At 44.9% G+C, this 27,103-nt stretch overlaps 1 protein-coding gene across 2 annotated transcripts in view; it reads right to left on the reverse strand.

Annotated features, from left to right (window-relative positions):
* Window positions 1-1,911: 1,911 nt before the first annotated feature.
* LOC147424047 (Hus1-like protein) overlaps window positions 1,912-27,103 on the reverse strand; it is a 47,830-nt gene continuing 22,638 nt past the window's right edge. Inside the window, exons 4-8 of one of the 2 annotated variants that reach the window (XM_086501105.1) lie at window positions 3,666-3,773; window positions 3,387-3,564; window positions 3,231-3,313; window positions 2,459-2,528; window positions 1,912-2,318 (exon numbers count right to left, since the gene is read on the reverse strand). In XM_086501105.1, the coding sequence (XP_086357231.1) occupies window positions 2,194-2,318; window positions 2,459-2,528; window positions 3,231-3,313; window positions 3,387-3,564; window positions 3,666-3,773 (564 nt within the window). In that variant the 3' untranslated portion in view covers window positions 1,912-2,193. Of the gene's footprint in view, window positions 2,319-2,458; window positions 2,775-3,230; window positions 3,314-3,386; window positions 3,565-3,665; window positions 3,774-27,103 lie in introns of both variants that reach the window. The other variant, XR_015186543.1, reaches the window with a different exon arrangement.

A 27,103-nucleotide genomic window follows, 5' to 3' on the forward strand; every position in this document is an offset into this window, starting at 1 on the left:
CATTATGATCCCAATGGATCATATCAATGGTTGCGCGGTGATGTCAACTTGCATGTTCAAAACATGCACAATTAAGAAATCTGACTTAATGTGTTTCACATAATCAATTCCAATATACACATTTATGATATTTCAAGAAACTGATATCTAGATACAAAATTGTAGCAAGCAAATTGAAAGCTCGAATGAAGGTGACCTCCGACCTATATTTTTGTGGCAAATTTGTAGACAATTGACATAAGCAAGATAGGTCTCCAATCACCCAACATCTCACACAATGGTTGCTTATGTAGCCTTTGAACAAATCATATTTTTGGAGAAGCAAGAATCCATCTAGAGTGCCAAGAGTGATTACTGATGTGAAGCAAAAGAACCTTGAGATAATCCCAAACTGTATGAAAGAATTTCACAATAAGACCATCCCAACCCATTGATTTCTATTTACCTAAAACATAAAGTGGTGTATTCAATTGTTTTAGTAAATGAATTCTCTAAAAGGTGAGCTTAAGTCAGGAAATGATAGAATAATACACAATAATACATCATGTGTGCGCATGTGAAACATTTGAGCTAGGCAATGAAGAAGAATCATAAAAGTCCATATAATATGATAACCTCATGTAGGCCAACAATTGCTTAATGCATGTCCATGTACCAACACACATTTTGGCCCCATTGTACTAATCAAGAAGAGTGAAAATCCTTAAAGAAGGATTTAGATGAGCAACAATTACGTAATAGTGCAAGATTTAGTATCCATTGAAGCTTCATGTGCTTTCTATATGAATAACCCGAGATGATTAAGTTCAATATAAGTTTGCGCCAAATGTTTGGGCGTTTGCCACTTCTCTAAGATATCCCATATATAGTTTATCATACACACGCATGATCCTTTGCATATGAGCAACAAAGTTGCACCAACAAAAATGAGAATCCTAATGTGAGATCTCATAGACATAGTGAGTGGCCAATTCATACCTGACAAGTGTAACCATCTTGCATATGTGCATTTAGCAAACATCACCTATCCAAGCAAGCAAAATCATCACTGCACATTGTGATAAAATGTAATACAAAGAAGATCAAGGATGATTATGTTCCAAAGATTAGATGCGCATCAGATAGAAAGCAAACTATTTCAATAAATGTGTTACTATGCCTCTTATGTGTGATTGATGTGAAAGATTGTCAATAGGAGCAAGGGAGCTAATGAAATCATTGTTCAAAAATGTATCGGTCAATACAAAGAAGATCAAGCATGATTATGTTCCAAAGATTAGATGCGCATCAGATAGAAAGCAAACTATTTCAATAAATGTGTTACTATGCCTCTTATGTGTGATTGATGTGAAAGATTGTCAATAGGAGCAAGGGAGCTAATGAAATCATTGTTCAAAAATGTATCGGTCACCTAGGGATAATGCCTGAAAGAATTTTTCACAACTGAGCTCTATAATGCAAAGATTGGGAGGCTCACAAATTCGTAAATTTCACCCTCAATAAGAGAAATTACCACCCAAAGCCCATGACCATCATAGAAGAAAACCAACAAATAGACCTCATTTTCAATCAAAATATGTAGGCCCCATGGAGACTCCATGAACATGGACCGTTCTGCAAAAAGGAGGGGCAATATCTATGTCACAAAATATAGTCTGCATGCATTGCCATTGGTGCGGGCAGACACAGGACATTCCCCCACTCATAACCTTCATTGTCTGTCCATTGCATGCCAGGATGAGTCATCTTCGTCCCAGAATACAAGAGAGGATTGTTCCAAAAGCATCTACTCCAATCATAGTTTAGAGCATAAAACCCCATACAATCCACAAGCAACATATACACCTATACCACATACTCCCAACTGTAAATTTTTGACCCACATCATTTGCATTGGACATTTTACAATAGTATGCTAATTGTTGCATGCACTGCTAAATTGTAAACTTTACAAAGTCTTGGAGTATCATTAAGTGTACTATGGGATAGAGCTCAAGACTGCTGTGGGATAGAGGCCAAACGTACTTCTCTTGTGTTTGGAGTGTCAGCTGGAATTCAATCTGTGTTTATGCATACCCAGCCAATTACTCAAACTAGTAGGTTGTTGGCAATACAACATCTGTTGACGTTTTTATCACACGTCCTCAGAAAATCATGCTTTGGTACATATAAAGATAATAAAGTTAGCAATCCTCAAGATAACCCAGGATCCAGAACAGGGAGCCTGTAATGAAGGCTAATGGAATTGTCCATTTGTCGCGTTCCAGGCACAAAAAATTGGAAGATCATCGTCAATGATGAGTCGTTCTGTCCTATCCCTGCAATAGATTACACAATTCGAATAGCAAAACAATGAATTAGTGCACCTGAATATGTTTGTTGAAGGCAAGCTTTTTGACCCTCAATTAGTGTTTTTGCCAAGGCACGAGATCCTTTCTTCTGAGATGCATGTACTTACCGTAGAATGATGTATCTGGTTTTGTTAGCTGACACTGCAAGCTTTTCACAAAATGTTTCATACTGATTTGCTGCTCCACAGAAAACACGATCACCTCCTCAGTAAGGAAAGCCAACATGTGGAGCACATAACACGGTCTGAATATGGATGCCACTGTCTAGATATGGATCACATTCAGCAAGCCACAGGCTTAGGACGGGTGTATGGTGTTGAAGAGACTACAAGCAGACGCTGCTATGCAGGTGCTTCAACAAAGGCGTTAACATCGGAGACACTATTGAGTGGTTGCCGGGTGAGCATCCACAAACAACACCTCCTATACGCACCATTAATTCCTCAGAAAAATACCAAGTCAACTTCTTGGTGCAGTGTTGGTGACATGAGGCTTATTAGACCTCAAACTTGTGAGATCGCAATTTGATGGTATTTTCCTGATTAATATATCCACTGGTATCCCCATGTTATGCCCACATCCCCTCCCCCTTCCTCTTCTTCTCCATCCCCCCCTCCCCCCACAAATTAGTATCATTATAAAAGTAAATAAAAGTGAAACTCTAGATAGTAGGTCCCTACAATTTCAAAAAAGAAGAACCCTTTCAAACCATCTAAAATGTGAAAGTGAAGGGTGATGGTGTATGAGATGAAAAGCCTGATGACATTGGAAAGTCAAAAAAGACTTTACAAAGCATGTATGCAATGTGTGTCTCCCTTAGTATACTTGAAATGACTCCATTAACAAAAAATACAGCTAGCAAAAAAATCAAAGACAGACCACAACCGATGCCTCTCCTCGTTGCAATGCCCGCTCCAAGCGTGCAGATGCACTAACAGCTCCATCAAGAACAGCACCATCAGCTGCGTGAAGTTATAAAAATATGAGCAGATGCTTTGAGATCCCTGAACACACAAAAGTTGTTGATTTGCTTACCCCGCACACCAAGGACTCGAAGCTTTCGGTACTCAGAACCTATAGTCACCATGGTTGTTGATATGTGCAAATGCAAATCTCCATACTGTGTTACACCAATTTCAAGTATTTCACCTACATTCTTCAATCGGTTGGCAAGATTTTGTAGTTGATGGAGATCTGGTACTTGAACAAGGGTCTTCAATCATGTAATTTGCAGCACAGCACAATACTCAATGATCAGGATCAGGATTCAAATTCAGCTGTTAATTTGCTGGCTTTATGAAAAGAAAAAAATACCCCTGGCAAGTCCTGTGCCATGTCTAGAGCAGTCTGTAGTTCATGTACATCAACCCTTGACAGAGGATTGGAGATGGGAACATCTTGAACAATAGCAGTCCTGTGGCCCTGACATGAAATGAAGTTCAAAATCTCTCTCTCTCTCAATCAATAAAAAAAAGGAGGGCTTGGACCCTTTTGTATTACAATAGCAAACTACAAGAGCCCCGAAAGCATTACATAAGCCCATAGGCAACACAAAAAAACCGGAATGGTAGTGAAAGAAACCCTCTGATATAACAATAAAAATAGCCATACGGAAAAAAAGTACATACGATGGGTGATACATTGTTGCTTAGAGTCCGTATCCTCCATGTTCTTCGAGATCCAAAGCGAGGGTCGACTACACAGAGTCTTCGTAGAGGCTCCACAGGTTGCAGAGTGTTGTTTTCAGAGGATACGAGTAGTGGGCATCTGTGGGAGGACTTGTGTCATAGATCCTGACCCAGTAGGTCTTGAATCAGGCCACTGGAGGCTTTGGGCTTGGGAGAGCTGCCCTCTAGCACAAGTGTAGTGGGACCCTAGAGAGTGGTTTTGGAGAGACCCCTTCTCTTCAGCCCACCACCCTGGGATCCCTTTCTTTCAGTACATTGTTCGACTGGGACGTCACATACTAGCAGCACGGAGAGAGGCTCGTCCTGCTGCAGCACTTCATTGGCAGAACGAGGGTCTCACAGCTGAGTTCTTGTCAGGCTTTTGGGCGCAGTTGTGGGACTCCAGACAGCCGAGACAAGCCACTTTGTTCCAGTGGCTAGTTGCACACAGAGCTACAGCAATTGGGAGTTAGCTAGTGCACAATGGCTTTTCGGCAGCCTCTGCAGCTTGTGGTCACCCCTTGGAGAGTCAGCGACACTGTTTGTGGGACTGCCCCATGGCACAGTAGGTTTGGCTTCGGGTTCTTCCGCTGATGTCAGCTCTCTCCACAGCCCGGCAGTAAGCTTGGGGTGCTGCAGCTTGGTCCACACTCACAAGCCCTGCGCTCCATTTTGAGTTGGCTTCCACCAGGAGGATGATAGTGATCCAGGGGGGTCGACCTACACTCCAGCTAGCCACAGAGCTTACCCCCCAGGAGTGGTGCAGTGAGAGAGACGTGTGTTGGGAGCTCATCTGCTGCGTGGCACTCTGGTTCATATGGCGGCCCCGCTGCTTTCGCATCTTCGAGGCTCGTCCTGTCCCCCCAACAAAGACTGTTCAGGATTTTTTGTTGGAAGTTGAATCACAATCTCGGGGGCCAGTTCGAGAGACTCCAGGGCAGCTCCGACCACATGCGGGAGCACAGAGAGGCTTTCCTACGACTCTAGCGCCCAGGGCCTTTTTTCACCATGGTCAAGGGGACACCTAGATGGCACTACCGTCCACCTATGTGGCTTTTTCCTCCTCCCATTTCCTGATTTAGCCCATTGTACATATTCTCCTTTTTCATTGGGAGAGTCTCCCCTTGCTATTGTTGTAGCCCTCTTTACTAGAGGTGGTTGTAGCCCTACAGGCAGCTTTATTAACTAATGGAAGGATCTCTTTCTCGGGAGGAGGGGGGGGGGGGGGGGGGGGGGGGGGGGGGAAATACACCCACCAACCTTGATGAGAAGGTAAAAGGGTATGTCCCTTGATGAAGGCATAGGATGAATGATGGTGCATGCTTAGGATGAATGATCAGTGTGTGTTGAAGGTTCCTTTTACTGGAGGGAGAGAGAGCCCCCCTTTCTACCTTATGAGAGATGTGCAATGACCAAAACAAAAGAGAGTGAAACTATGAGAGAAGGTGCTGTGAGTGATAGAGAGAGAAATGAAATGATATATTAACGTCTTCAAAAGGCCAAAATGACCTATGAGACCATCAGATACAAAGTGGTGAATCTAATACAATGTGTGAAGTACAAGTACAAAAAGTATTGAATGTTTTTTTTTTTTTTAATGAAAACTGAAAATGAAGTGTGAAATGTGAAAATGTAGAATAGGTCCTCAATGACACTCTGGGTGTCGTGCTAGAATGCCTCTGATCCTCTGCTGGAGTCTCCGTCGATGGAGTGTGCTCCCGTGTCTCGGTCGTGGTCGTCTCGATCTCCCGAGCTCAGTCGCCCTGTCAATGAGGGTGCCTCTGGTATGAATGTGGGTACAACCCTGTGCTGGTGGTTGGTCTCCTGGCTCCCTCCATCCAAAGAAATCTGTGATCCGTCTCTGTGACTGTCGTACTCCATGTCTCCTCAGCAAACTATCTCTATGTCGATGTAGCTCAAGTAGATATAAGCCAAGGCATCTCTGATCCTGATACCTCATGACTCTATCTAGGGGTCCAAAACCCTCCCTGAATAAGCAATGGAAGCGCCCTCGTATCTCATAATACACAGTGCAGTGGCATATGTAGTGTAGCTCTGTCTCTGGCTCTCTATCGCATAGTTGGCATATCCTAGACTCCGGTGGTATTCCTCTAAATCTACCCGTCTCAATCTCCAGCTGGTGTGAGGATGTGCGAATCTGACCAATAGCACATCGCAGACCATGAGACAAATGAGTGTCCGTAGCTCGGACGAATCACAAACCCATCTCCCGAAAGTTGGAGAAGATGCTCTTTGTAGAAAGCCATCTTCGTGCCCAACTCCTGCATCGGCTCTACCCATGTCCTCCTGGTGTCCAACTGTATAAGATGAGTCTAGTGATCTCCGTCCGTGTGACTGGCAGGGAGGGTGCATCCAGGGAATACTAAAAAGGAGACAATCTATCCATGCTGAAACCATGCCTTTGAAACCATGAGGTCATCTGCGCATACCAACATGATGCATCTCCCTGCATCGCTAACTGTCTAGAGGACTCAAGAGCCAATCTAGTATATCTGCCTCTATGTGTATCCCATAGACTGTGCATAAAAGACACTGATCTGGTAAGAGCCTCAATCTCTATAGGAGGGGCGGCTACCTCCACTTGAATAATCGCATGTGGTACGGAGGCCTTGGCTCTAATCATCCGGGATATCATAAATACCAAGGGTCTCTCCATGCTCCTCCAACTGTCATGATTCACGGATGGTCCCCAAACCTAGACCCCATAAAGCATAGCTGAAGCAACCAAAGTAACAAAGAGCCATAGCTTTGTTCGTGGTTCTTGAAACTGAACCTGCGAACACATCCTCTCTAGCCCTCCCAATGCCGCATAGGCTCTGGACAGTCTAGTCTCTGTTGCTCTCCTCATAGTAAACCTCGGTCCCATGAATACCACCCCCAGATATGTATATTCATCTGTGTACTCCAGTGTCCTGACCATATACGAGTGTAGGTGCCGATCTCTTGACCCACTGTGGTGTGGTGTTAAACACCATAACCTTGGTTTTACCAAGGTTCACAGACAATCCACTATCCTCTGCAAAGCTATGCAATGCATCCAACTATCTCTGCATGCCCTCTGGTGACTCTGATATCAACACAATATCATCAGCATATAATAATAAAGGGATCCATGTCCCTGCTAACTGAGCACCTCTGTCGCCCTCTCTGTCAATGTAGTCAAAGACCTCATCTACATACATACCAAAAAGTGTAGGGGACAAAGGACACCCCTGTTTCACTCCAATAGTGGAATGAACAATGTCAGAAATCCCCTCAAGAGCACGTACATGGCCAGTCACTGAGCCGTATAAAGCCATGATCCCCCATATGATCTCTGTGGGTACTCCCAACTTCAGTAGCCTACGCATCAATCTGGCCCTTGGCATTGTGTCAAATGCTTTGCAGAAGTCCACAAAGCAACAATACATCCGTCTCCCATGTGCCCCACCCTCCGCAATAATGGCTTTGAGTGTAAGAATATGGTCCAAAGTGGAGAAACCCCTCTTGAATCCAACCTGTCCTATTGCTCGTATGCCCTCATTTTCTGCCCATTTACTCAGTTGCTGTTCAAGAATGGATGCATACAACCGTGCCAATGTGTGCCCTATCATAATAGTACGGTAGTTCCCTGGCACCGTGGGGTCCCCTGCCTTGAAGAGAGGTACAATAGTAGATAATCTCCAAGACTCGGGTAGTCCCTCACACATGACACGGTTAAACAACCGTGCAAGAACCTCTAATAGTAAATCTCTAGCATGTATCAAGTGCTATGCCACCAAACCATCATGATCATATGCTCTCCTAGTCCTCATCCTGTCAATGGCGTTCTTCACCATCTCATTGGTAAAGAAGGTACTAGTGGCTGGACATGGCTCTAGAGGGTCTGGTAATGGTGGTTGCCCAAGTACTGTATATAATGATGCTGCATACTGACCCCAAATCTCGGGAGAAGTATTCACTGGAGGAGGTGAGTGCTCATGGAAGAGACGCCAGGCCTCACCTGAATCTCCACTCAAAAAGAGCTGATACAAATCACGTTCCATCTGGGCTAAAAAGGCTCGCTTCTTCCGTCGCACTAAACGCCGAAGGGCAATCCGAGACTGTCTATATGTAATGACTCCAAGTATAAGCTCGCTCTAAATATGAACTCTCATCTCTCTGCACTCCTCATCATACCAACTATTCTGAGGCATGTTCCCAGAATGTCTTCTCTGATCTGGTTGAGTGTGTGGGTATGCCTCTGCTGCTGCCCCATGCAAGATCTCCGTCAATAGAGTGGTGATCTCCTCCACTGTATATACAGGCTTGGCTGCCCACATCCGCCTGTAAATCTCCTCCACATAAACTGAGCCCGTCTCTGGTGTAAAAGTATATCGTGTGTGTGCAAACCTCCGTGGTGTCTAAGAGGCACTATACTGGAAAGAGACTGAAAAAGTCAGGAGAGCATGGTCCACTGCTACTCCAACAGGTCTAGGTCCCACACTGAGATCCTGAATACTAGAGATGAAGCTCGGGTGAAGTCATGACATAGTCCACTGTACTGGCCCCATGTCTATGTGGAAAGCATGTGAATCCCCCAGACGAAGGAAAAATATCTAGACCATTAAGTATGGCCAAACCATGCGTAGTCGTCATCTCCATGAGATATCTCCCATACTCTGTGTGCTCTCTATCCTGTGAGTGTCTGTCAAGCCCCATCTCCGATATATCCATCTCTCTAAGCATCTCCTCCGAGGTATCATAAAATACCGTTTGGGAGTTGGCCATCCTGGCATTAAAGTCTACCAAGAGAATGATATCTCCATCTCTAGAGAACTCCCATATGTCATCATCAAGTAGAGAGAGAGAGAGAGAGAGAGAGAGAGAGAGAGAGAGAGAGAGAAGATCGACACCAGATGGGGTCCCAAACCCCCTTCCAAGGGTCCCCCCTCTCTATTGCTAGAGAGGTATTTGCTTTAGATTGCACAAAGTCTGGTACAATGGTTCTAAAAGCTGAGATACTTGACGATGACGATGTCCACGATGATGATAACGACGAGGCTAATGGGCTGAAATCTGAAAATGCTAATGATGCTTGAGGCTGAAATCTGAAATCACTAGAGTGCTGCCGAGGTACAACCGATGCGGCAAGGCTACGGGCTGATTTGCTGTTGTCGGCGACGATGATGGCTGAAAACTGAAAACACTGATGTGGCTACGATAGGAAGGGTGACCGCGACGAGGCTATGGCTGTCCGTTGTGGATCTGATGCGGGATGCCGAAGGGGAGGGCAAAAAATGCTACTACTGCTGCTGAAAATGCTGATCTATCTGATGTCAAAATGCTGGGTACTGCTGAAAAAACGCTACGAGACTTGCTTGGGCTGCCGGTGCTGCTTGGTGCTACTGCTCTCCTGTATCTTCTGCCTTTAGCGCCCAAGGCCTCCTTGTATAGGTGCCAAGAACTGGGTCGAGCAATCTCCCTGAAGCCCCCCACGATTGGAATTGATTAGCCATTTAATAATAAAATTGCCTATTAAGAGGTTGTTCATGCACAATTGGGGGAAAAGGTTTTGTGCGGTGAAATTGCTTATGCTTGATGCAAGGTATTGATGCTAATGCTAATGGGTTGTGCAATCAGAGGGTATGCAACTACTCTTAAGTGCCTAGATATGCACGTCCTGCGTAGAGGCTCACAAAGATGCCATAACACTTCCTAGGCTGACCTAAACCCTAGAAGTAAGTACAGCTTGTTCACATGCACATAGGATTAAATGTGCGCATGACATCCCTCCCTTTTCAAGGTGAGGTATTGGTACCGAGTTGCATGGCTTCCTTATAGTCTACAAACAACTTAGGGTAATCTGTAAAGAAAGATTCGTCAACCTACAATGCCTCGTGGGTTCCGCCATCCTTGAACTTCAAAAGGTATTGTCGTGCTTGTATCTTTGAGCCATGGCGAAAACGATGCAACAAAATCTGCTCCAGTTCCATGACTTCTTCTTCGTCTATGATCTCGGGTTTGTCCTCTTTGGAAATGTCCTTTGGTGGATCTCCCTAAAACAACTTCAAACAAGAAACCTAGAATACGTTGTGCATTGACCATGAGTTAAGTAACTGCAATTTCATAGAAACCTCATATATCTTTTTAATGACTGGAAATGGACCATACATTCAAAAAGCAACTATGGACACTTCTTTCCAACTTGCTTAAGGTGATGCTTCATGATCCTAAGATAGACCCAATCCCCTTCTTTGATGGTAACATCCTGACGATGCTTGTTAGCCTAACGTGAATAAGATTCCTTAGCCTTGCTTAGCCAAAGCTTCACACTTTCAGTAATCTCATCCAAAGATTGGCTCTCAACATTAGCATCAAGCAACTGACTGGCCGATCTAGTGAACGGACGGCCAAATGCTGCCTCATATGTAGTTCTATCAATGGCACTCGAATAGGAGTCGTTCAAAATTGCTTGAACTAACGGAAGGTATTGCTCCCAATGAGACTGTTGATCATACACATATGACTCCAAGACATCAAAAGCCAACTGATTGTAGGTCTCACTTTGACCATCGGACTGTGGATGAATGCAGATGAAAACCAAAAATGTGACGTAAACTTGACATCTCTATCTGACACAATCGACTTTGGCAACCCACAAAGGGGATACCAGTGCTTAATGAACAAACGTGCTACATCTTGTGCTGTGACTGTAGGAATCAACATGCAAAACTTGTTGAAACGATCGACGATGGTTAAACACTGAGTATTCCTTGAATGCAAACTAGGTGGAAGATTAGTCACAAAATTCATGGAAATGTCCTGAAATGGGCCTTCGGGAATAGGCAGCGGTAGCAAGAGGCCCTATTGCTTACCCCTAAATAAAACATTGTATGACATATTTAAACACATCTTTTCACATTTTAGGCCAATAAAAGAATCTTTCTATCTTTTCTAAAGTGGTATTCATGCCTCTGTGCCCACCTGTGAGTGCATCATATGCATCGTGCAATATGGCTTGCTTAAGAGAAGGTAACAGACAAACACGGTGACGAAAATACAAAAGACCCTCATAAATGAGATGGTTGTTAGGCCCTTGGGAAGCAAGAGCATGCAACCATTGCTTACCAAACTCGGAATCTGCATACTGGTTCTTCATGCTGTCAAAAGAGACTCCTTGAATGGAGACTGTTGAGCTTGAATCAAGAGCCAAGATATGTCCTTTGCAACTTAACGCATCTACAACAAGGTTAGTTTTACCAGGAACATATTCAATCAAACCACCAAATTGCTCAAAAAACTGATATCACCGTGCTTGGCGGTCACTCCAATGTGCACTAGGCAAAGACAGGAGCACTTGAGAGCTTGATGATCAGTACGAACAATAAACTCTCTACCATACAAAAAATGCTTCCAATGCTTGAGAGAATAAATGACAAAGAGAAATTCCTTATCGTACACAGAATAATTCTTTTCAGCGTTGTTTAACTTTCTACTAAGAGATGCAATTGGACGGCCATGCTGCTGCAACACAACTCCTATGGCAACGTTGCTCGCACTTGTCCATATCTCAAAGGGATCTTCCCAAAGGTAAGGATGAGTCACCGCTACCATGAGAGCTTCAAAAGCCTCAACAGCTGTCTCGCGTAAAAACAACGCGCTGATAGCGAGTTTTCACGCCTTTCAAAACATCAATCGTTGGTACGACAATGCATGCAAAAATCTGTATATGCGAACTATATATCTGACACAGACCTAAAAAAGAATACACATCATATGTGTTTTGGGCAAATCCCAATTACGAGCTTGTTCTACCTTTGTGGGGTCCAACCAAACATCGTTTGCAGAAATGTTATAGCCCAAATAAGTAACTTCAGTAAGAAAAAATTCCGACTTCTTAGCTGCAATGTACAGCTGACACTCATCTAAACGGGCTAACACCTTTTCTACATCTTGTTCATGCTCTTCTCGTGATGTAGACAAAATGAGAATGTTATCTAGAAAAATAAACACATACGCCAATCATATCACCGATCTACCATGAGACGGTTGAACCTACCCAGGACACCAATCAATCCAAAAGGCATAACAACATACTCCCATTGTCCCCGCTGCATGCGGAAAGCGGTCTTGTAGATGTCGCCCTTGAATACCCTTACTTGATGGTACCCACTTTTAAGATCGACTTTGCTAAAAACCTTTGCGCCATTGAGCCTATTGAGGATATATTCAATGTGAGACATCGGAAACTTGTTCTTGACGGTCATCTTGTTGACTGCCCTGTAATCTACACACAAACGAGAAGACCCATCTATCTTGCGGACAAACAAAATAGGAGCAGCAAAAGGACTTACACTAGGGCGTATGAAACCCCTGGCCACTAACTCGGTGAGTTGCCGCTCTAACTCTGCTTCTTGAGACTTGTTCAGACGGTAGGAAGCCTTACTAACTGGCTGTGCTCCTTCCATGAGTTCAATACAATGATCCTCCAGGTGCTCGCGAGGGAGACGTGGTGAAAGATCATCCTGCAAGATGCTCATACTTCTTAAACAAACCTGAGTACCGTTCTGGAGTCTTGAGATCCTCCGTTACTTGAGTGGCATAAATGGATGCCGCTTTAGCTCCTCGTCGTAACTCACGTTTAGCTTGCACATGAGAAATGAGAGGTAAAGAATGGAGGCCCTGCTCACCGCAGATGACCATGGGAGAGGAACCTGCCGGTGAGAGAGTGAGCGTGCTTGCTTTCCAATTAATTTGTAGATCATGCTCACGAAACCATTTAATGCCGAAAATCATATCACATCCTGAGAGAGGAGAAACAACAAATTACGGCGGAAAGATGCATGTTGAACATAGACTAACACACTGGGACATTCTTGCGTGATTAAAGAGTGCATGCTGGGAGCGAAACCAGACACCTCGATAGGAACTACTGGAGTAGCTTCTTGGCGAGCCCTCTTTACAAGAGAATCACTAATCACATCATGCATACTACCAAAGTCAAACAAGACCACAACATGCTGACCATAACATTTAAAGAGAGATTCATCAAGGTGCTCATCAGAAACGTGTGGTGTATTATCTGGATTAATCAAGGCACTGACAGAAGATGTGAGTTCTGTGGTTGCTTTTGTGGGTGCTTTCTTACGACAATCTTTTTTCATACGACCCTTAGTGTGGCATTGGAAACATCTTCCCTGCTTTTCATAAACGATTCGTTCTTTAAGATTTAACCATCCTCCTAAGATTCCTTGAGCAGATTTTTCTTCAAGTGTCAACTTAGGTTTATCTTGAGTTTTAGCCTTTCCTTTATTTTCATTGTGAGAGTTTTGTGCTCTAGGTGTAGAGGAAGATTTAGAAGAAGAAGAATTACCGTTATGCTTACCATTGTTCTTCCCGTTGTTCTTACCGTTGTCAGGAGTTTTTTTGAGCAAGGGATTGCGCATATGTACATACACATGCATGGTGCATCGAATAAAGGATTACCCAATTTCCATAGCCAGGTGGTTACGTGGGGCCCACATGTGTACAGGTAGGACAGCATGTACATAGTGCAGCGATTTTCACTATTATCAATACTAGTGTGTTTTTTCTACAATAAGGAGGAGTTAGTAGCGCGTAAAACTTCTCGAGGAAGCTATCCGCGGGCCGACGACGTGAGGTCAGCAGGTGCGTCAGATGGCATCTAGTGGCGTCAGGAGGGCGAACAAGGTCAATATTTGCACGCGGATGAGGACGGACACAACGTGGGTGTTTTCTGGTGAGAGTTATGCACGAAGGTCATCATTAGGACCACTTTTTGGGGCCACTTCACGTGGTGGCGAGATGCATTATTGGAAAAAAGCTGAGTGCCAGGTGTGCGAATGATGCAAAAAGGTGACAACTATGCACTGTGAGGTCAGTTTTTGGCCTGTTCGGGGTCCGTTTGAGGTCATCTAAAAGGCCAAGGGTGCCCAAGTAATAAAGCTAAGTGTGGGAACTGAAAAAACTGAGAGAAGACCAGAAAAAACGTGGAGAAGAGAGGAGGAACAGCCGCAGGTGTGTTTTTGCTCATTTTGGAGCCTGTTTTGGCCGTAAACTGCTCATCCGAGGTCGGATTTGAGCACTTTGACATTGTAGACTGGGGTTTTGGGCCGTTCCGGGCGCGATGGCGCTGTCCATTTTGCCAAATTCCTCACTCTTTTCCTGCTGTTTTTCTGTGTAAGTTTCTCCTATGAGCGAAGTTTCTGCTCTAGTTTGTGATTGTATCTGGTATCTTTTACCCATATTGTGTGAGCTGTTTGCCCCATTGGTGTTGGCCCAAGCTCATTTGTATCTAAACATCAGAAATTCTCCTCTTTTGAGCTGAGTTTTTTGGGTGTGTGTGTGTGTGTGTGTCTATGTGGAGTGGGCAAGTGGATAGTCTCTCTCCTCTCACTCCAGAGGTGTGTTCCCTGTCTCGGCCAGGGGTGTTGTGTAAGCCGAGTGGTGCCCCATAGTGTGTGTGTGTATCTTCCCAAGAGTGTGTGTCGGGTCGTTATAGAGGCGCTGTGTGTGTTTTTATCCCGCTCACATTCTTTTGGCGTCCCCACGGAGGATCTTCTTCGAGTACCTTCTGCTTCGAGCTTCGGGATTACAGGTTGCAGGTTGCAGATTACAGGTTACAGGTTACAGGTTACAGGTTACAGGGACAGGAACAGGTACAGGTGATTCACACAGGTACAGGTAGCTGGAGTACAGTGATATACTAGCAGTGATGTCACTTGCAGTTGTTGTGGGAATGCATCACTTGGCGCCTATTTGAGCGCATTGTCTGATGGATTGTACGTTACTTGTGGAAACTGCCATTGTACGCATTTGTGGAGCCATACTTGGTTGTATTTGGCAGTCCCAGCCATTTCTGAGACTTGGTCTGGAAGATAGTCATTTCTGAGACTTGACTATAAGCGATTTGCATTAGCCTTCGTGTGAGGGTCGATAGCGTGAGGTTTTTATTGAGCTGGGGGATTCTCAAATGTGGAGATCCTTTCGGTGATACAGGTAGCTGGAGCACCCTTTTTGTGACCTCGCCATAGGCTATGTACTAGTGAGTCCTACTTGATGCTCGGGTTCTATTGTTGACAGTTTATGCATACATATACAGTCTATATTTTGGGTTCCTACTGCTCTACTTTTGGGGAAACTCTGTCGAAATTTTCCCGAGTTATGATGGCTGGTTTTTTGGTATTTTGAGCCATTTATGCTGTTATGCTGCTGAAATTTGGGCAAAAATCAGAGGATAAGTCAGGTGTGCCTTCTTGGGAGCTTCATGGTTGGCTTTAATGGATGATCAAAATGGCCCTCATTTCACTCCTTTTCATTTAACTCAAAGGATTCAGATTAATGTTCATGTGTCCAGGAAGATCTTTTTCCAGCAGCGCATAGTCTTTATGTTTGGGTCAAGAAGATTACAAGAGATCTTGGAATGTCCTTTGCCTGTTCTAATTCCGATGATCAACTATGAAAACTCATTTGATGTGCATGTGTTTGTCCTTATCTAAAGTTGAGCTCCATTGAAGTTTTTGGGGATTGGGTAGTCAAAAGTTTTGGGTTCTTGCACATGTGTTCAAAGGGGTTCTCAAAGCATTGTAACTTGGGTAGCCATGGCTTTCTCTTATCCGGAGTTTCATGGAAGAAGTGATGAAGATGTGGAAGAATTTTTGGAAAAGATGGAGGTTGCCTGCATTAGCAACCAGATTCATGACCCTACGCAAATGTTACACCTTCTCCAAATTTGTTTGAAGAGTGATGCACGAGTTTGGTCCAAAGCATTTGAAGAGGAGTTGCGTGCAGCAGATCCACCTATAAGATTGAGTTGGGACAATCTAAGGCATGGATTGGAAGTGGAGTTTGTGAAGATAGAAGATCCTGACAAAGTGTGGCAAGAAGTACAAGGTTTGGTGCAGAAGGAAGGTGAGCCAGTAGATGCGTACATACGTAAGTTTTCATTGGCATGGGAGCGAATGTGCAAGGCTTTAGCACCACAAGTACCCCCGCCTGACATGATGAAGAAGGACAGGTTCTTGGCTGGTCTTTGGGAGAATATACGTTGGAGGGTGGAGCTAAAGAAGCCTAGGACATATGAGGATGCACTAGAGGTAGCAAGGAACAAAGAGTGGAAGCTGAGGAAAATGAGCCAGTTAGGGGTGGAGTCTTTGCCAATGAGGTCTGAATTTCAGCCTATAGAGTCTTTACAAGGGCGCATGTCAGGGGTTCATCATGAACCAGTGGTTCCTGTTACTACTCAGGTTATGCCAGCAATGGTCACTACAGCAGTGCAAGATGATGGGCTAAGGCAAGACATGAGGCAAATGGTAGATTTGATGAAGAATCTCAGCCTAAACATGCTAGGTCAAGTGGGAAATAATCAAAGTCGAGGGAGGTTTGCAAATCAGCCAGGAGGTGAAGAAAGGCCTAGGAATGGTGTTGGACAAAGCAATGGTAGGTTTTGGAGGCAGACGCCCACATGTTATAATTGTGGAGAGTTGGGTCACATCAGCCCGCAATGTGATAAGCCACCAAGGATGGGGGGAGACATGTATCCATTGCCAAGACAGGTGCTAACTAGGTCAAATGATTATGGCATCGAAATTAAGGGAGACGAAGGAACCAGTGGACTGACCCAGGAGGAAAAGGGAAAGACAAAAGTGCTAAGTGTAGTCACCTTGGAGAAGGCATCAAAGCTAGAGGATACATTAGTGATGCCTATTGGGAAGAGGACCACAGAGGATAAGGAAGGAAGAAGTGCCCCAGGTCCTAGTAAGAAGAAAGGAAAGAGCCATGAAGGCGAGGATGTCAAGGCCAAGAGGAAAAGGAGAGCTCGTCGAAAGTTTCATGTTTCAGATTTTCCACTAGGGGATGGGCAATTAAGCTATGACTTGAAGGAGAATCTGACGAGCAGGAAGGCAGATGTTACTTTTGGGCAGCTTATAGAGATGGTGCCTAAGCTAAAGCGACAGTGGAAGAGGATGGTTAACCCAATGGAGAAAGAGCCAGAGAGAGGTTCAGTGAAGGTGTTGGCAATGGACGAGCTACCAGACATTTGTCCAATAGTAGATGTGTGGCATAAAAGGAAAAATTTGGGACAAGGTTATGTGGATGGCGGAGCCCAAATATGCGTCATAACACACTCATGCGTTGAGAAGATGGGTCTCACAGTGGCTGGGGTGTCAGGTTTTCGGATCAGATTGGCAAACCATCAAAAAGTAAAATGCTTAGGTGTTGTAAAGAGCTTAGAAGTGGAGGCATATGATGCAAAGGCAGTGGTTGATTTTCATGTGATGCCAGCAGGGTTGGGAGCATATCCTATTATACTGGGAAGACCATGGTTACGTGCAGTGGGAGCTGTTCAAGATTGGCGACATGGTACGATTAACCTCTATGGAAAGACAAGTACCAAGAAGCTTTATAATATGGACACAAGGAAACGATTAGAGGAGCTTTATGAAGATGAGGATGAGTCTAGTGATGAAGACTCTTCCACGGTGACAGATGAGGACAGTGATAGCACTACCAGCAGTGATGAGGATGCTGATGTTGCATTTCTTTTGATGGACAAAGAAATCCAGGAGATTGGTTTAGTTGCATTTGCGAATGAGGTTGAAGATGAAAGTGAAGGGCCTTATGAAGTGATTGAAGGGCTGATGCAAACCAAGGTTGAGTTGTCAAAGAAGCAGGAATTAATGACGCAAATGATTAGTGGAGACCTCTCAGCTATGGAGAAGGATATATTTTTGCATATGCTGGCTAGTTTTCCTGATTTGTTCATTACTTCATATGAAGAGATCAGAGGGTTCAAGGATGAAGAGATGCATATAGAGCTGAAAGAAGGTGCTAAGCCAGTGCGGCAAAGGCTAAGAAGGATGGGTCAAGAGCAAATGGAAGCCTTGCGGGTAGAGGTGGACAAGTTATTGAAGGCAGGGTTCATAGTTCCAGTGGAGACCACAGAATGGGTGAGTCCAGTTGTGGTCAGTCCAAAGAAGGATGGGAAGTGGAGGATTTGTGTAGATTTTAAACCCTTAAATGCAGCCACTAAGAAGAACCCATATCCTCTTCCATTCATCGATCAGATCTTAGATTCAGTGGCAGGTTATGAGAGGTACAGTGTGTGTGATGGTTTTTCAGGCTATTTTCAATTGAAGATTGCTCTTAAAGACCGCACAAAGACAACTTTCATTACGCCATGGGGCTGCTATTGCTACACAGTGCTGCCGTTTGGGTTGTCAAATGGACCATCTTTCTATCAAGAGAGAGCGAATTGGGTGTTGGAACCATTCATTGGTAGTTGTGTTAAAGCTTTTATGGATGACTTCTGTGTTTATAGCAATAGGGCTGAACACCATGAGAAGCTACAGATGGTATTGGCTCGATATGATGAATGTGGAGGACAACTAAATCCAAAGAAATGTCATCTAGCACAGCCAAGGGTGAAGTTATTGGGCCACATGGTGTCAAAAAATGGCATTGAGGCTGATCCAGACAAGGTTAAGTCTATTATTCTTCTTCCATCACCTACGAGTACGAAGCAATTGGCAACCTTTATATACAAAGTGAAGTACATGGCACGGTTTATTCCATTGTCTTCGCAGCTTCTTTATCCATTACAGCAAGTGGCAAAGCATGATCCATTGCAATGGGATGACAAGTGTGAAGAAGTGTTTCAAGAGGTGAAAGAGGTGTTAGGGGGGTTGTTAGCCATGCAGGCTCCTGATTGGGAGAAAGTTTTTTATGAAAATCCATCAGTAGGGGATGATGCCATTGGAGCTATGCTATTGCAAAAGGGGAAGGGCAGCCATTATATGAGGCCAGTGTATTGTGCAAGCCGAGTGAAGTTGGTAGCGGAGAGAAAGTTATCGGAAGTAGAGCTAGTGATGGCCAGTGTAATATTTGCTTGTCAACGATTTCGTCATTACTTGCTACCACGGCCTTTTGTTTTCTTGACGAGTTATGCCTTTTTGCCACAGTTAATTAATGGTACTAACATGTCAAATGTGATGAAGAAATGGGTAATTGAGCTGCAAGAGTTTGAGTTCTCTTTTCTAGTGGAAGATAGTACAAGGGCTACCCTAGCTGATTTGTTGACCTACAAGGAGAATCCCCTTATTGTTAAGGAAGAGGTGGTGAGAAAGGTAGTTGAAGAAGTGCCACAGATCAGCAATGCACATGTGTTGTTCTTTGATGGTTCATACAGAAAGAGCCACGATGCAGCTTCAGGGGGTATAGCACTTTATGATCCAGAGGGGAAGCTAGTATGCAAGAGAGGGTTCAAATTGGATGCGCATAGTAACAATGAGGCTGAATATGCTACATTGGAAGCCGGATTACACATTTGTTTGAAGCATGGGGTTCGAAGGTTGAGCATAAAAGGTGATGCCTTGTTAGTGGTGAAGCAAGTGCTGGGTGTGTGGAAGAGCAAGAACACCTCATTGAAGGAAATGTGCTTCAGAATTAAAGGCCTGTTAAAAAAGTTCGAAGCATGGATCATCAGACACATTGAACGTGCTCTAAATGGAGAGGCACATGAAGCAGCTCAAGGCATGATTGGGGAGCTATTTGTGTTGAGGACCACTTTACCTCTTTATCATGGCCGAGAAAGTTTGGCTCAAGAAGAGGAGTTTTTGCTAACAGGAATCATTCCAAAGGAGATTCAGAAGTCTAAGAAGTATGGCTTTGTGCGTAGAGCATACAGGTACAAATTGATTGGTGATGTCTTATACATGAAAGGGGCTGATCTCGTGTTGAGGCGTGTACCTTGGCGGGAGGAGCTTTACAGAGTGTTGGAAGAGAATCATGAAGGCGCATGTGGTGGCCATTTTGCTCTAAAGATCACCTTGCATAAGATTTTGCAAGAGGGGTATGTATGGCCTAGTTTGCACAAGGATGTTCACCATTGGTGTAGGTCTTGCAATAGGTGTCAAACATTTGGGAAGAGAGTGTTGAAGCCAGAGCTACGAAAAACCATTATGGCATTTGATGTGTTTGAAAAGTGGGGGATTGATGCAATAGGCCCGTTACCTATCACAAGCAGGGGCAAAAGCTATATCTTGACGGCAGTGGACTATCTCTCTAGATGGGCAGAGGCTATAGCAGTAAAACAGATCACTGCAAAGGATGTGGCAAAATTTGTGTATGATGAAATATGTTGCAAGTTTGGGGTGCCATTAGAGCTACTTTCAGATAAGGGGCCAGGATTTAGAGCTAAACTGCTAGACTTCTTATGCACAAAGATGAAGATTAGGCACCAGCATACCACTCCTTATTACCCACAGTGTAATGGCTTAAATGAAAGATTCAATGGTGAGTTGGTACAAATTCTTTCTAAAGTGATAGAGCACCAAGGAAAGAATTGGGATTTGGAATTGCCTAGTGCATTATGGGCTTACCGTACTTCAGTGAAGACAGGTACAGGGTTTACTCCATTTCATTTGGTGTATGGAAAGGAAGCACTATTGCCTGTGGAAGTAGAGTTGCCTGCGGTCAAAATGTTAGAGAAGTTGCTTGGGCCGCCTAGTGATGCATTCGAAGAGAGGCTCTTACAACTACAAGAGGTTCAGTTGGATAGGATGAGTGCATTGGAACATTATGGGCAGATGCAAGATAGGGCTTTGGCAAAGATAAATGAAAAGGTTAAAAGTAAGGGTATCAAGAAACATGACTTGGTTTTGCGCTACAACAGTAAGCTGGATAACACCTTCCAAAAGAAGTTTCAAATTAAGTGGGAAGGCCCTTTCAAGGTAGTGGAGTGTTTTCCAAATGGCACATATCAGCTGGCTAACCTGGATGGTGTTCTACATAAGTCAAGGGTAAATGGATTGCGTCTTAAATTGTATCATGCTAGATTGATGATGGTGGAGCAAGATGAGCTGTCTGTGGAGCAAGCAATGTTGGTGAAGGATGAGGAGACCTGTGATGCGGCGAGTCTCATATCTCTCTTTGCTGCTGCTGATCATGAATGATCTAGCAGGCTAGGGGATGGGCAAATTATGTCAGGAGTTTTTTTGAGCAAGGGATTGCGCATATGTACATACACATGCATGGTGCATCGAATAAAGGATTACCCAATTTCCATAGCCAGGTGGTTACGTGGGGCCCACATGTGTACAGGTAGGACAGCATGTACATAGTGCAGCGATTTTCACTATTATCAATACTAGTGTGTTTTTTCTACAATAAGGAGGAGTTGGTAGCGCGTAAAACTTCTCGAGGAAGCTATCCGCGGGCCGACGATGTGAGGTCAGCAGGTGCGTCAGATGGCATTTAGTGACGTCAGGAGGGCGAACGAGGTCAATATTTGCACGCGGATGAGGACGGACACAACGTGGGTGTTTTCTGGTGAGAGTTATGCATGAAGGTCATCATTAGGACCACTTTTTGGGGCCACTTCACATGGTGGCGAGATGCATTATTGGAAAAAAGCTGAGTGCCAGGTGTGCGAATGATGCAAAAAGGTGACAACTATGCACTGCGAGGTCAGTTTTTGGCCTGTTCGGGTCCGTTTGAGGTCATCTAAAAGGCCAAGGGTGCCCAAGTAATAAAGCTAAGTGTGGGAACTGAAAAAACTGAGAGAAGACCAGAAAAAACGTGGAGAAGAGAGGAGGAACAGCCGCAGGTGTGTTTTTGCTCATTTTGGAGCCTGTTTTGGTCGTAAACTGCTCATCCGAGGTCGGATTTGAGCACTTTGACATTGTAGACTGGGGTTTTGGGCCGTTCCGGACGCGATGGCGCTGTCCATTTTGCCAAATTCCTCACTCTTTTCCTGCTGTTTTTCTGTGTAAGTTTCTCCTATGAGCGAAGTTTCTGCTCTAGTTTGTGATTGTATCTGGTATCTTTTACCCATATTGTGTGAGTTGTTTGCCCCATTGGTGTTGGCCCAAGCTCATTTGTATCTAAACATCAAAAATTCTCCTCTTTTGAGCTGAGTTTTTTGGGTGTGTGTGTGTGTGTGTGTCTGTGTGGAGTGGGCAAGTGGATAGTCTCTCTCCTCTCACTCCAGAGGTGTGTTCCCTGTCTCGGCCAGGTGTGTTGTGTAAGCCGAGTGGTGCCCCATAGTGTGTGTGTGTATCTTCCCAAGAGTGTGTGTCGGGTCGTTATAGAGGCGCTGTGTGTGTTTTTATCCCGCTCACACCGTTTTGTTGGGTCTGAGGGTTCTACGAGATACTTTGAGACGACTAGGCTTATCTTTGTTGTGCTTCATTTCTTGGGCGAGAGCTATCGCCGCTACGGCATTGTAGTCGGTAGGGTTGAAGACTTGTACATCAAATTTGACCTACTCATCCAACCCAAAAAGGAAAACCTCTTTTCGTTTTGTATCAGATTTGCACAATTGAACGCCAATCTACAACACACCATTAAAAAAAGACATATCAGGAGTGCCATTTTGCTTAAGACCACGCCAATCTTCTTTTAACCGATCAAGGTACTGCGGTGGCATAAAACGAGTCTTGAGCTTGTCTTGGAAGTCAATCCAACTGAGAGAGAGGGGTACACCATCCTCGGCATACTCAAGATGCTCGGCAAACTGTGACTCCTGCCAAGCTTGACACCAATTAATGGCATCACCCGCTAGATACATGGCAGCAATCAAAACTTTATTGTTGCTAGTTTTCTTGTTAGTCGTAAAGTAAGCATTAAATTGATGCAACCAAGAATGAATCACAAAAGCATCCATCTTACCATCATACTTACTGAATGTCAACTTCTCAGTGACTGGATTGTTGGAATCTTCGTCTCTACCTGTGCTACGTGATGACTTGCAGGCCTCCTTGAGTGGCTCGCTCTTCGTGGAGAGTACATGTAGGACCAACTCCTGCATGCGTTGGTCCCTTTGCGCCTCTCGCTCTAATCCCATAGCCGCTCGCTTTTCTTCGGCCGCTATGCGTTGAGCCTTGCATGCTTGCTCACGCTCCAGCTCCATAGCTGCCCTTCTTTCTTCAGCCGCTATGCGTTAAGCTTCGTGTGCTTGCTCACGCTCAAGCTCCATATCTGTCCTTTCTTCACAATCCTTATCCATGGCAGCACGCTAAGCCTCTTGTTATAGCATCATCTCCATCATCGACTTGATCAAAGTTTCCATAGGGCTTGGTGGAATACATGGCGTAGATGGGGATGGGGGAGGATCGAGAAACAATCCTCCTGGTGTAGGGACTTCTTCTCTTCCAACTCCACTCTCATCACCTTCACGCAAAGTATCCATTCCGCTTCTGGTGATGGCCATGCACTGAGTACTTGGGTACTCAGGGTACTTTGGTTCTTGGGTACTTGGGTACTAGGGTTCTTGGGGTTCTTGGGTAATTGGATACTCGGGGGTTCTTGGGTACTTGGGTTCTTGGCTTGCAATCTGTGTTTAAGAGCTTTTCTCTTACCCAAGCTCAACCCCTTCCTGCGGGTGCACCCCTTGGCGGCCTCGCGCTCACACCAAGGTTGCTTTATCCCACCTCACGTCGATTGGCATGCCACTAAGTGCAAGGTCCGCTCTCAATGAGTGAAAAAGAGGAACGAGGGGAGGCTAAATAAGCCCTTCTTTCCTGGATTACCTGCCACTCTTCAAAAATACAAATTAGGGATCGACACGTCCAAGTGGTCTTGGGTTATGTGCAACCTCAACAAGCAAAAAAAATTTGTGCTTCTTTCCGTGAGTGATGATACCGAACACTACCAAAATGTGCAGCGGAAGTGAATGATGGTGTATGCTCAGGATGAGTGATCAGTGTGTGCTCAAGGTTCCTTTTACTGAAGGGGAGAGAGAGCCCCCCTTTCTACCTTATGAGAGATTGTACAATGACCAAAACAAAAGAGAGTGAAATTGTGAGAGAAGGTATTGTGAGAGAGAGAGAGAGAGAGAGAGAAGATCGACACCAGATGGGGTCCCAAACCCCCCTCCAAGGGCCCCCTCTCTCTATTGCTAGAGAGGTATTTGCTTTAGATTGCACAAAGTCTGGTACATTGGTTCTAAATGCTGAGATGCTTGACGATGACGATGATGATGACAACGATGACAACGACGAGGCTAATGGGCTGAAATCTGAAAATGCTAATGATGCTTGAGGCTGAAATCGCTAGAGATGTTGATGGGGTACAGCTGATGCGGCGAGGCTACAGGCTGATCTACTGTCGTCAACGACGATGATGACTGCAAACTGAAAAACGCTCGCTGAGCTGAGGGCTGAAAACTGAAAACGCTGATGTGGCTGCGATGGGAAGGGCGACCGCAACGAGGACATGGCTGTCCGTTGTGGATCTGTTGCAGGATGCCGAGGGAAAAGCAAAAACGCTGCTGCTGCTGAAAAGGCTGATCTATCTGATGACAAAACGTTGGGTATTGCTGAGAAAACACTAGGAGACCTGCTTGGGCTGCAGGTGCTGCTTGGTGCTACTGCTCTCCTGCATCTTCTGCCTTTCTCTAGCGCCCAAGGCCTCCTTATATAGGTGCCAAGAACTGGGTCGAGCAGTCTCCCTGATGCCCACACGATTGGAAATTGAAAAGTCACTTAATAATAAAATTGCATGTTAAGAGGTTGTTCACGTGCAATTGGGGAAAAAGGTTTTGTTTGGTGAAAATGCCTATGCTTGATGCAAGGTATTGATGCTAATGCTAATGGGTTGTGCAATCAGAGGGTATGCAACTACTCTAAGTGCCTCGACATGCACGTCCTGCATACAGGCTCACAAAGGTGCCAAAACACTCTTTAGGCTGACCTAAACCCTAGAAGTAAGTACAGCTTGTCCACATGCACATAAGGTTAGATGTGCAGGTGACAACAGCGCATCCCACCAGAAGAGACATCACCACTACAAGAAGACTCTGAGAGAGAGAGAGAGAGAGAGAGAGAGAGAGATGAAATAAAATGTTATATTAACGTCTTCAAAAGGCCAAAATGACCTATGAGACCAAATTGTTACAAAATTGTGAAAGAGAGAGAGAGAGAGAGAGAGAGAGAGAGAGAGAGAGAGAGAAATGAAATGAAATGAAATGAAATGATATATTAACGTCTTCAAAAGGCCAAAATGACCTATGAGACCATCAGATACAAAGTGGTGAATCTAATACAATGTCTGAAGTACAAGTACAAAAAGTACTGAAAGTAAAAATGAAAACTGAAATAAAGTGTGAAATGTGAAATGTGAAAATGTAGAATAGGCCCTCAATGACAATCTGGGTGTCGTGCTAGAATGCCTCTGATCCTCTGCTGGAGTCTCCGTCGATGTAGTGTGCTCCTATGTCTCGGTCGTGGTCGTCTCGATCTCCCGAGCTCAATCGCCCTGTCAATGAGGGTGCCTCTGGTATGAATGCGGGTACAACCCTGTGCTGGTGGTTGGTCTCTTGGCTCCCTCGATCCAAAGAAATCTGTGATCTGTCTCTGCGACTGTCGTACTCCATGTCTCCCCAACAGACTGTCTCTATGTAGGTTTGTGACTCATCCGAACTACATGGACACTCATTTATCTCATGGTCTGCGATGTGCTATTGGTCAGATTCGCACATCCTCACACCAGCTGGAGATTGAGACGGGTAGATTCAGAGGGATACCACCAGAGTCTAGGATATGTCAACTATGCGGCAGAGAGCCAGAGACAGAGCTACACTACATATGCCATTGCACTGTGTATTATGAGATACGAGGGCGCTTCCATTTCTTATTCAAGGAGGGTTTTGGACCCCTAGATAGAGTCATGAGGTATCAGGACCAGAGATGCCTTGGCTTATATCCACTATCCTCTGCAAAGTTGTGCAATGCATCCAAATGTCTTTGCATGCCCTCTGGCGACTCTGACATTAACACAATATCATCAGCATATAATAATAAAGGGATCCATGTCCCTGCCAGCTGAGCGCCTCTGTCACCCTCTCTGTCAATGTAGTCAGAGACCTCATCTACATATATACCAAAAAGTGTAGGGGACAAAGGACACCCCTGTTTCACTCCAATAGTGGAATGAACAATGTCAGAAATCCCCTCAGGAGTGCGTACCTGGCCAGTCACTGAGCCGTATAAAGCCATGATCCCCCATATGATCTCTGTGGGTACTCCCAACTTCAGTAGCCTGTGCATCAATCTGGCCCTCGGCACTGTGTCAAATGCCTTGCGGAAGTCCACAAAGCAACAATACATCCGTCTCCCATGTGCCCGACCCTCCTCAATAATGGCTCTGAGTGTAAGAATATGGTCCAAAGTGGAGAAACCCCTCCTGAATCCAGCCTGCCCTGCTGCTCGTATGCCCTCATTTTCTGCCCATTTACTCAGTTGCTGTTCAAGAATGGATGCATACAGCCGTGCCAATGTGTGCCCTATCATAATAGTACGGTAGTTCCCTGGTACCGTGGGGTCCCCTGCCTTGAAAAGAGGTACAATAGTAGATAATCTCCAGGACTCGGGTAGTCCCTCACACATGACACGGTTAAACAACCGCGCAAGAACCTCTGACAGTAAATCTCTAGCATGTATCAAGTGCTCTGCCACCAAACCATCATGATCATATGCTCTCCTAGTTCTCATCTTGTCAATGGCGTTCTTCACCATCTCAGTGGTAAAGAAGGTACTAGTGGCTGGACATGGCTCTAGAGAGTCTGGTAATGGTGGTTGCCCAGGTACTGTATATAATGATGTTGCATATTGACCCCAAATCTCGGGAGAGGTAATCACTGGAGGAGGTGAGTGCTCATGGAAGAGACGCCAGGCCTCACTTGAATCTCGGCTCAAAAAGAGCTGATACAAATCACGTTCCATCTGGGCTAAAAAGGCCCGCTTCTTCCGTCGCACTAAACGCCGAAGGGCAATCCGAGACTGTCTATATGAAATGACTCCAAGTATAACCTCGCTCTGAATCTGAACTCTCATCTCTCTGCACTCCTCATCATACCAACTATTCTGAGGCATGTTCCCAGAACGTCTGATCTGGTTGAGTGTGTGGGTATGCCTCTGCTGCTGCCCCATGCAAGATCTCCGTCAATAAAGTGGTGATCTCCTCCACTGTATATACAGGCTCGGCTGCCCCCATCCGTCTGTAAATCTCTTCCACATAAACTGAATTCGTCTCAGGTGTAAAAGTATACCGTGTGTGTGCAATCCTCCATGGTGTCTGAGAGAC

The sequence above is a fragment of the Adiantum capillus-veneris genome, chromosome 26 (genome assembly GCF_014529385.1).
Source record: "Adiantum capillus-veneris isolate H3 chromosome 26, ASM1452938v2, whole genome shotgun sequence".
NCBI classification, from domain to species: domain Eukaryota; kingdom Viridiplantae; phylum Streptophyta; class Polypodiopsida; order Polypodiales; family Pteridaceae; genus Adiantum; species Adiantum capillus-veneris.